We start from the raw sequence: 10,603 nt of genomic DNA, 5'->3' as shown, positions 1-10,603 counted from the left end.
CCTGCTGATCCTCCCCCGGGGCCAGGTCACACCTCCCCCAGTGCCTTGTGAGCTGTCCCTGTTCCCTGTGCCAGACCCAGGGCCTGTTCTCCCTTGCTTTGCCTCACTTGAGTTCTCACCCTGCAGGTGGAGGATGCTCTTTCCTACCTGGACCAGGTGAAGATTCGCTTTGGCAGTGACCCTGCCACCTACAACGGCTTCCTGGAGATCATGAAGGAGTTCAAGAGCCAGAGGTAAAGCCCAAGTCCTGCACCCCAGGGAGCTCCTCAGCCTGTCATAGAATCCTGGAATATCCTGAGTGGGAAAGGACACACAGGGATCATCAGTCAAACTCCTGCACAGACACCCCAACAATCCCCCATGTGCCTGAGAGTGTTGTCCAAACACTCCTGGAGCTCTGTCAGGCTTGGGACTGTGACCACTGCCCTGGGGAGCTGTTCAGTGCTGGAACACCCTCTGGGGGAAGATCTTTTTCCTCATATCCATCCCAAACTCCCCTGACACAGCTCCAGCTGTTCCCTCAGGTCTCAGCCTCCAAAGATCCCTTTGGGGGATCTCTGCCTATGCAGGGTCCTCCAGCCTTCACACCATCATTCTCCCTCTGCAGACACACTCTGCCCCACTGCCCTGTCCCCCAGTGCTGCAGTCACATGGAGGTGGAGTGCCCATCATTTTCCAGAGATGAAATCCACAGGAAAAGGCAAATCTATTTTTACTTCCCACTCTGAAACACAGCTCTGGAAATAGATGAAGCAGCTTGAGCACAGAACCTGTGACCTGCCAGCCCTGCAGGTAGTGGTGTCTTGTCCCTGCGGTACCCTCACACTCATCTCTCTGGATAACATTCCCAGTGGGAGGCTGCAGTGATCATTCCCTCTGCTTGGGCTCATCTCTAGGATTAAAGTCCCCAAAATTACTTCCCTAAGGATTCAGATGCTCTACGTACCTCTGGCATTTCCTAGGCTTGATTTGTGTTTCTGACTGGGATGCAAGTAACAAACTCTTCTCACTTTTAGCATTGACACACCTGGAGTCATCCGACGTGTTTCGCAGCTTTTCCATGAGCATCCAGACCTCATTGTTGGATTCAATGCATTTCTCCCTCTGGGATACAGGATAGAGATTCCAAAGAATGGGAAATTAAGTATACAGTCACCTTTAAATAATCAGGTAGGTCACAGAGCTCTTACTCTGTAAACAATCTCTGTTCCATGTGTCCTGAACACATCTGTGAGCTGTGGAGATTGATGTGTCCTGCATGTTGCTGCAGTTTTCAGATGGTTTTCAAAGCCTATGGTAATGGGTATGATATAAATCAAACATTTACTCAAAGAATCACAGAATGGTTTGGGTTAGAAAGGACCTTTAAAGATCAGCTAGTTCCAACCCCCAATTTGTTCCCAAACCAGTTAGTTTAGCTCACACAGGAATGATGATCCTGCATGAAACACCAGTTCAACCCCAAATACTTCCGTTAGGTTTGAAAACTGAGATTGTAATTGGCCTGACATAGTTCCCCAGGTTCTCAGCGTGTGCTGTGGGTAGGGACAGATTTCAGAAAGGCATCCTGGAGGAATCACACTTCCAGTCTTGCACTGAGAAACCTGGTTAGGCAATAGGCAGAAATACACAACGATAAAACCATCCAATATTTTAGGTTGAAAAAGACCTTTAAGGTCATGAGTCCCTGTCAGGTATTGCCCTGCAGTTGCTCATGTTGTACACATGGATGTTTGTCTCTGCTTGTTTTGTGGTGGTGTTGTTGTTGTGTGGTTGTGGAGGCTGAAACAGAGCCATGACCTGAACTCTGCTGATAAACTTGTGGTTTAACTCTAATGCAGGAGCTATCTGTGAGATCTCACTTCCCTTAGATCTCTGTTGCTTCTAAATTAACATCTGTAAGAGCCTTTTGTTTTAATACATTCCCTAAAACTGGCAGTTCGTCTGCAGTCATCAGGGCAGCAGGAACTGCAGTGTGTGGTGTCTGGTCCAGGCTCTCAGGTGAGGCAAAGAACACAGTGACAGTGTCATAGTATGTTAGGGGGTTGGAATGGAGTTCAGGGATCATCCAGCCCCAACCCCTGCCCTGGGCAGGGACACCTCCCACCAGAGCAGGTTGCTCAAGGTTTTATCCAACCTGGAATGAAACACTGCCAGGGTTGGGGCAGCCACAGCCTCCCTGGGCAACCTGTGCCAGTGTCTCACCACCCTTAGCACTGACAGTCACAAGCTCTAACCAGTCAGGTGATTCCTACACCAGATGGGCCTTGGGGGATTATTTTAACTGATGGAGTTAATCAATTGGGTAGGGAAATAACCTGGCTAAGGAAATCTTTTCTTCTTCATGGCACTGTCTCTTTTAGCTGAACAGCTTGACAGCACTGGATTGCTGTTGGACCTGTGTTCCTTTTCCAAGTCTCCATCTCCTTGTGTTGTCCCTGCAGGTGCCTCCAGAGCCTGTTCCCAGTGCCCTCCCTGGCAGTGGGCTGCTCCTGCACTACTCCCAGGAGAACTCACACAACCACAGTGACTGTTCTGAGGAGTTCAGGCAACAGCTTCCCTACAAAGAAGACAAATCCCAAATTCCCTTGGAATCTGATTCCGTAGAGTTCAACAATGCTATCAGTTATGTGAATAAGATCAAAACACGTTTCCTCGACCATCCAGAGATTTACAGGTCCTTCTTAGAAATTCTTCACACTTACCAGGTAAAAAGTTTTCCATGGAAGAGAAGTGAGTTTGCACTGCAGCTGCTGGAGTAGTAGTTGTTAAATTTGACCTCTGCCTGTTGAACAGGCTTAGAGAGTTCCCAAGGACTAGGCTTTGTCCAACAACTGCCTCATAGATATAGACATGAAATCACAGGAGTGTGAAAACTCTGGAACTTTGCAGGATCTGAGGTGTGAAGGTGTTGTGGCTGTGTCTTTCCTCACTGCAGTGGATGTAGTGATCCTGTGTGTGAAAGGATGGGCTGTAAGAACCTGGGGCTGTCTGACAGTCATTTCAAGTTGTGTAGCATTGGGGGTTTTGGCTCAGGATGAGTTTTCTGGCAGAGTTGATGTCTTTTTTTGACTCTCACATCTGTGTATGTTTCCAGAAAGAGCAGCTGAACACTAAGGGCCGACCCTTCCGCGGCATGTCGGAGGAAGAAGTGTTTACTGAAGTGGCCAATCTCTTCCGGGGACAGGAGGATTTGCTCTCTGAGTTTGGACAGTTCCTCCCAGAGGCTAAAAGGTCTTTGGTAAGTGTATGCTGAGAGCAAGGCAGAATATTGACTAATCTCTTGTTCATATGTAGAATATGCCAAACACTATGGAAAAACACACAGCCAGGAATGAACTTTACTCCTCTCCAATGTCTGGAGTTTCTCAGAGCAGGTGACTTAACCACATGCTCTGTGTTCTGTTAGGATTCTTTACTTGTGCCAGTGGAGAAGAGAACATGGAAATCATTATTTATTTCCTACAGTTCACAGGAAATGGCCCATGTGAAGTGAACAGTGTCCAGAAAACTGAACATGAGAAGAGTCTGGAGCACAGCAAAAAGAGATCCAGACCACTGCTGCTGCGTCCTGTTTCTGGCCCAGCAAAGGTACCTTTTAGCTAGGAAAAGCTTAGAATAACCTTAGATACTTAGATATTACTCCTTGTGTTTAGGTTAGTGCTTGGATAAAGGTGTCCTGAGTTAGTCTGTGAGGTGTGTTGGAGTTAGGTATGAGAAACAAAATCTCAAAGGTATTTTTACAGTGGTAGTTAGGGTAGAAAAAGGGAATTTTGAATGTATGCTTAAAGGTGTGTTGGTACTAAATATCAAGAGCTTTTGTACTAAGTATTGGCCTTGGAAAGGAACAATTTGTTGCTTCTATGAGGAAACCTGTCTTTGAAATTCTCTCTCAAGTGATTCTTTTGTTGTTGTTGTTTCTTCTCAGTTGGCAGAGATTGCTGAGAGGACTTGACACAGCAGTGCCAGATCACTGTTGGGGAAATAGGGGGTGTCTGGGGACAGGGTGGAATTTGATGGCATTTGAGTCACCACATTTTAAATACAACTGTTTGTTCTTCTAACAGAAGAAAATGAAGCTGAGAGGTACCAAAGACCTGTCGGTGGCGACAGTGGGGAAATACGGAACGCTGCAGGAGTTCTCCTTCTTTGACAAGGTCAGTTTGGTTTGTTCTCCCATCCTGGGGACTTACCTTCAGCCTTTCATGTGCTGATTGGTTGGGTTTCCATACAATTGGTGTGTCAGCACATAGCAATTCCTTCAGTTGAAGAGAAAGACAGACCAAGAAAGGTAAAACCATTTGTGTTTGCAAGATGAATAGAACCTTTTTCTGAATGCTTGCCACATTTCCTCTGGTTTTGAGTGCCATTTCCCCTGGCTACCCTCTGTAGTTACTTGATTATTGTCTGGGCAGTTTTGTGCATGTTCTCTTTGTATGTTGCAGAGCAGACAGAGGTTTGTCCCTGCCCCTGTGGTTTCTAGATATGAACTAATCACAGGTGACACTCAAGTGATGTGACCACATCTCTCCAAACTCTTCCAGGTGCGCAGAGTGCTCAAGAGTCAGGAGGTCTATGAAAACTTTCTCCGGTGCATTGCTCTCTTCAACCAGGAGTTGGTCTCTGGCTCTGAGTTGCTCCAGCTTGTTACACCATTTTTAGGGTAAGTTACTGAGGATCTTCTCTGCTGTGTGTACCTTGTAGGTCTTACTCTGTTCCTTTTCAGAGACTTGTGAATTTTGTTACTGAAGTTTGGAGTTAACTTGAGAGGTATCTCCTAGGGAGCACACAAGAAGTTGAAGGCTAATCCATAAAGAGGAGTAATAAATGCTGAGTCTTTGAACATACCTACACAGCTCTTAAAGAACATTTTGAGGGAGGTATTTTCCTCAGGCTGTTCACACTCCCTGTTCTAATATCTCAAAATGTGATGAAGGTCCAAACATGAAATCTGAGAGCAGAGCTGTGAAAAGGATGAGTAGTTCTAGCTCTGCTGTGAGCTTCTCTCTGCTTGGCTTCCAACAGAAGAGGGAGAGGCACATGGCAAGGATCAGTGACCCCTCAGGCAGGTAAGGGGAGTATGTGTGAAGTGAAAGGAAACTATTTTCCTACCTTGAGTCAAAAAACCCCCTGAAGTCATTCAGAGAGGACAATAACAGAGCTAAAGTGTTGATGAAAGATTTCTCACTGCAGTGCTGAGTTTATTTAGACATTTCTCCCTCCCTTTCACGACATGTTAACCACCCTAAAACTGACGATGAAATAACAGAATACACTTACTTGTGTTTTTGAAGGAAATTCCCAGAACTCTTTGCACAGTTCAAGTCCTTCCTTGGGGTGAAAGAACTTTCCTTTGCTTCTCCACTGAGTGACCGATCTGGGGACGGGATGAGCCGGGAAATTGATTATGCTTCCTGCAAACGCATTGGCTCGAGCTACCGAGCTCTGCCCAAAACCTACCAGCAGCCAAAGTGCAGTGGAAGAACAGCCATCTGCAAAGAGGTACCTTGGGATCAGCCCCTGCAATCCCTGGACACACACTGCACTTACTCCTGCCTGAGGAGTTCCCTCTTCAGTGCTGATTCACCTGCTTTAATCTCACATCACTTGTTCAGCCAAGTTACTGAGATAACATCCACATTTTGCTCATTTTATCTTAACCCATCTCGGATCACGTATGTGTCTGGAGTCTGTGTGAAGACACAAAGTTACTCCTTTAGACAGGAAAGAGTATTAAGTACCCTGGAATTAACTTTCTAGCAGTGTCCAGGATTGCCTTTAGAGACAGTTTTTCTCTGGAAGAGCACTGAGAGGCAGTGCCTGACTGTTCCCCCTGAGAACACACATTGCAGGGTGGATGCTCCCACTGCTGACACTTAGAGGCACCTCCATCTCCTTTACCTGGAGCTGCTGCTGACTGCAGAGTCATCTCTGTGTGTGTGTGAGGTGATGGGGAAGGTGTTTTCTGAGCAGGACTCTGGCACAGTTCCACACACACCTCTAATCTGGGCTCAGTCACTACAGTCACTTGGGAATTAGGTTTGAAATGTCCCATAGAAACTCAGGGAAGAACTGTGCAAAAAGATAAGAGAGAGAAGTATCAGAGAACAGCTCTGGGCTCACAAGGCTCTGCTCAATGTCATGTCTCTGCACTGCTACAGGTGTTAAATGATACTTGGGTGTCGTTTCCATCCTGGTCTGAAGACTCCACTTTTGTCAGCTCCAAGAAGACTCCGTACGAGGAGCAGCTGCACCGCTGTGAGGATGAGCGGTTTGAGGTACCTCGAGTTCCCTTTCTGCCTCCCAGAAAACAAAACTTGGGGCTGTGAGGAGTTTCCTGTCCTGATTGGTGGCAGTTCCTGCGAGTTCTCTCGGTGTTCGTTGGTTTGAGCTGGAGTTTGGTGTGTTCCACTTGCTTGGAGTCTAATAGTTCGTCCTAGGCAGGAATCCAGTTGTAAATTGCATGTTACCTTTGGGAGAACTGGCAGAGTCCTATTTTCCATTAAAAACCTTCCTGATGCTTCCTAGCTCCACCCAGTGTGGCTGGAATTCCTGCCACAAACCCAAACTGCTGCTCTTGCTTGTTCCTGCTCTGCCTGTTCTTACACTGGGTGTTTTTGTGAACTCTCAACAGTTGGATGTTGTCCTGGAGACCAATTTAGCCACAATCCGTGTGCTGGAGAGCGTGCAGAAAAAACTGTCCCGTCTGACTCAGGAGGATCAGGAGAAGTTCAGGCTGGATGATTGCCTGGGAGGGACGTCGGAGGTGATCCAGCGCAGAGCCATCTACCGCATCTACGGGGACAAAGCCCCAGAGATCATCGAGAGCCTGAAGAAAAACCCAGTCACTGCAGTGCCTGTGGTGCTCAAGAGGTGATGCCCAGTTCTGTGTCCCTTCAGAAACTGAGATTGTAAAGCATTTTTAAACAGCTAGTGACAGGATGAGAGGACTTAGCCTCAAGTTATGCCAGGGGAGGTAGCAGTTGGGCATCAGGAGGAATTTCTTCGTGGAAAGGGTTGTTGAACATGGAACAGGCTGCCCAAGGAGGTGGTGGAGTCACCATCCCTGGAGGTGTTCAGGGAAAAACTGGATGTGGCACTCAGTGCTGTGATCTAGATGATGAAGTGGTGATAGGACAAAGGTTGGACTCAGTGATCTCAGAGGTCTTTTCCAACCTAAATGATTCTGGGATTCTGTGAACTCTTTTCAAAGGTAACTCATCTTCAGTAGTGATGCTTATTTCCATTTCTTTACTGATTCCAGGAGCACTGAAAACTTGTTGACGGATCACAGTTGGCTGCGTTAAAATGTTTCGTGTGTACTTTCTGTGCTTGTCTCTGTGAACTGAAGGAGACTGTGTACCTTTCTGCAGGTTGAAAGCGAAGGAGGAGGAGTGGAGGGAGGCCCAGCAGGGCTTCAACAAGATTTGGAGGGAGCAGTATGAGAAAGCCTACCTGAAGTCCCTGGACCACCAGGCTGTCAACTTCAAACAGAATGACACCAAAGCTTTGCGCTCCAAGAGCTTGCTGAATGAAATTGAGAGTGTCTATGATGAGGTGTGTATGCTAGGAAATAACCCATCCTCTCTGTCCCTCTCTGGTAGTGTGACCTAGCTGTGTCCATAGCCCCTGGGACCACGTGGAATTCGTAGTGCTCTGAGGAGTTCTCGGTCAAAAAACGACTGTCCCGAGCACAGTGTTAATTTGGCTTATTTCTTCTGGCAGGAATGGCTCTTGAGCATGGATTGGAAGGATCTTTACCTATTTGTCTCTTGATTACAGCATCAGGAGCAGCATTCAGAAGGGAGAAGTTCGTCCACAAATGAGCCACATCTTATCTTTATCTATGAAGATAAGCAGATTTTGGAAGATGCAGCATCTCTTATCAGCTATTACGTAAAGAGGCAGCCAACTATCCAAAAGGAGGATCAGGCAACCATCAGACAGATCGTGCATCACTTCATTCCTGAGCTCTTCTTCTCTCAGCCCCCTGAGCACAGCATTTCTGAGGAATCAACAGATGAGGACAGAGAAAACCATCAGGGGCAGAACCTGGATACTCCTGAGCTACGGAAAAAACACGTGCCTGGGCCTCCAAGCAGTCCTCTGGAGACCAAAGCAACCTTCTGTGATGTGACAGCTGCTGAGCCCCACAACACTCTGGATGATGTTTACAGCCTCTTCTTTGTCAATAACAATTGGTATTTCTTCCTGCGCCTTCACCAGACTCTGTGCTCGAGGCTCCTCAAGATTTATCGCCAGGCTCAGAAGCAGCTCCTGGAATATCGGACTGAGAAAGAGAGGGAGAAACTCCTCTGTGAGGGAAGAAAGGAGAAAACCAATGATCCAGCCATGGAGCTAAGGCTGAAGCAACCAAGTAAGAATAATCCAGGACATAGTCCACTCAGTGCTCTGGTTGCCAGTGCTCCCTGTGTATATCTGAGTAACTGGGACCAGGAGCGAGGGCTGGAGAGGTGCACATGGTACTGTACTTGTGATTTGTGGACACAGCTCATTTAACAGGGCAGCCAGTGTATCATGTTGTTTGGTCTCTCCTTCTGTGCCTGCAGTGAGAGGACTAGAGGGAATGGCCATAAACTGGGACAGGGGAGATTCAGAGTACATACTAGGAAAACTGTTTTCTCTGTTAGAGTGCTCAGGCACTGGATATTGCCCATGGAGGTGGTGGAGTCACCATCTCTGGAGGTGTTTGAGAGGCATCTGGATCTGGTGCTGGAGGATCTGATTTAGGAGTTCCAGCAGTGACAAGTTAAGGGTTGGTGGACTTGATGATTTTAGGGGTCTCTTCCAACCTTGATGGTTCTGTGATTCTATGTGTAGCTTCATCCAAGCCCTCTGTGCTCAGGTGTTCTCAGCTGTCTCATTGTATCAATCTCTCACTGTGATTTAAAATCTAAATGGCCCCACAAAGAAATAGTTACTGCACAAGGCAGTCCTGGAACTGCATGAGATGTTCCTGTCTGTCAGGACACCTGACAAAGAACTGTCAGAATGTTCTCCACACTGTTGTGGTCCTTGAGCAGTGCTGTCCCTTGCCTCTCTTGACCTCACTCTGCCTCTTCCATGCATTAAATAACTGCACTTTCTCCCTGCCCAGGTGAGGTGGAGCTGGAGGAGTACTACCCTGCATTCCTGGACATGGTGAGGAGCCTGCTGGATGGGAACATCGACCCGACGCAGTACGAGGACACTCTGCGGGAGATGTTCACCATCCACGCCTACATCGGCTTCACCATGGACAAACTGGTGCAGAACATCGTGCGCCAGGTGAGCCAGGGCTGTGCACACACTTCTCACACTGCCCTGCAGTGCAGGGGGTCACCAAGCTCAGAGAAAAGTCATCTGTGATGGGGAAACACCTCAGCAGAATTGAGTGGGAGTTTAGCTCCCATACAGGGACCACCTTAGGGGATTTACTCTTCCTGGTCCTTTCAACTTCTGCCATTCCCAAATATATCTAAGACAAACCAAAAAAAAAAAAAGGTTCAGTCCTTACTTCCAGTCTGGAAGTTGTAGTTTGGTTAGAGTTGAGGCCTATCAGTTCCTCACTCTTCCCTGTCCCATGAGAAGGAGAGAAAAATGTGGGAAGTCTCTGGAGTTAAACGTTGCTGCTTCAGCCGAGCTGTGATGCTGTGCTGAGTTTTCATAACACACTGAGTTAACTCTTGGCCCAGGTTTGCTGACTGAATTCCCCCTTTTTTAATGGAAGCTTCACCACCTAGTGAGCGATGACATCTGCCTGAAGGTGGTGGAGCTGTACCTGAACGAGCGCAAGAGAGGAGCTGCTGGGGGGAACTTGTCCTCCCGCTGTGTCCGGGCAGCCAAGGAGACCAGCTACCAGTGGAAGGCTGAACGGTGCATGGCAGATGAGAACTGTTTCAAGGTAAGAACTTGCTGCCAGGGAACATCATGAAGTGACTGTGGCACTTTACCTGGGAGAAATGGGGTTGGAAGCTACAAGGTGAGATGGTGAGAGAGAGCAATATGGAGAGAAGGCACCAAAACCAGAGCAGAGACAGTGAGGGGACAGAGTGAGAACCCCTGAGAAGCTCACTGAGAAGCTCTGCTGCTTCTCTCTAGCTCCTGTTTGTTCCCCAAATGACTTGTTGTGACTAGACAGCATTTTATTGTGACCCCCTGTGCTCAATATCTTCTGCACCTTCATTCCAGGTGATGTTTCTTCAGCGAAAGGGACAGGTGATCATGACCATTGAGCTGCTGGATACAGAAGAAACTCAGACAGAAGATCCTGTGGAGGTTCAGGTAATACCACAGTGATCCTGGAGCCTGTGTACCACAGATGTCTGAGAATGGTTCCTGCTTCCTTGTCCCAAAACGTGAGGCTTTACCAGGAGGACAGGTTTACCTGGGAGGGGGGAGGTTGATAGTGAGGCTGTGGGCATTGCCAGAAATTGTGTGTCACCAAAAGACTTTCAATGTGGATCAGTCTCAGAATAAGCAGCTTGGAAATAGATTCTTTGCAGTGATGTTTGCCCTGAAGAGAGTGAAATCTGACTGGAATTGGTCTCCCTTGTGTAGCACCTGGCTAACTACATGGAGCAGTATGTTGGGGTGGAAGGAG

General features: G+C 47.6%; 1 protein-coding gene across 1 annotated transcript in view; it reads left to right on the top strand.

Annotated features, from left to right (window-relative positions):
- The first annotated feature begins 75 nt into the window (after positions 1-75).
- The window catches only part of SIN3B (SIN3 transcription regulator family member B), an 11,805-nt gene continuing 1,277 nt past the window's right edge, over positions 76-10,603 (top strand). The window contains 16 exon segments of the mRNA XM_009081440.1: positions 76-233; positions 1,017-1,170; positions 2,445-2,708; positions 3,098-3,241; positions 3,469-3,591; positions 4,068-4,157; positions 4,545-4,663; positions 5,295-5,502; positions 6,162-6,278; positions 6,635-6,873; positions 7,374-7,557; positions 7,783-8,377; positions 9,119-9,288; positions 9,731-9,904; positions 10,192-10,284; positions 10,561-10,603. The exon segment at positions 10,561-10,603 is cut by the window's right edge and continues 3 nt beyond it. Coding sequence (XP_009079688.1) covers positions 211-233; positions 1,017-1,170; positions 2,445-2,708; positions 3,098-3,241; positions 3,469-3,591; positions 4,068-4,157; positions 4,545-4,663; positions 5,295-5,502; positions 6,162-6,278; positions 6,635-6,873; positions 7,374-7,557; positions 7,783-8,377; positions 9,119-9,288; positions 9,731-9,904; positions 10,192-10,284; positions 10,561-10,603 — 2,740 coding nt within the window. The 5' untranslated portion in view covers positions 76-210.

Source organism: Acanthisitta chloris, unplaced genomic scaffold (assembly GCF_000695815.1).
Source record: "Acanthisitta chloris isolate BGI_N310 unplaced genomic scaffold, ASM69581v1 scaffold1359, whole genome shotgun sequence".
In the NCBI taxonomy this organism is placed as follows: domain Eukaryota; kingdom Metazoa; phylum Chordata; class Aves; order Passeriformes; family Acanthisittidae; genus Acanthisitta; species Acanthisitta chloris.
The sequence above is the reverse complement of the archived record's forward strand: the minus strand, read 5'-3'. Positions and strand labels throughout refer to the sequence as shown.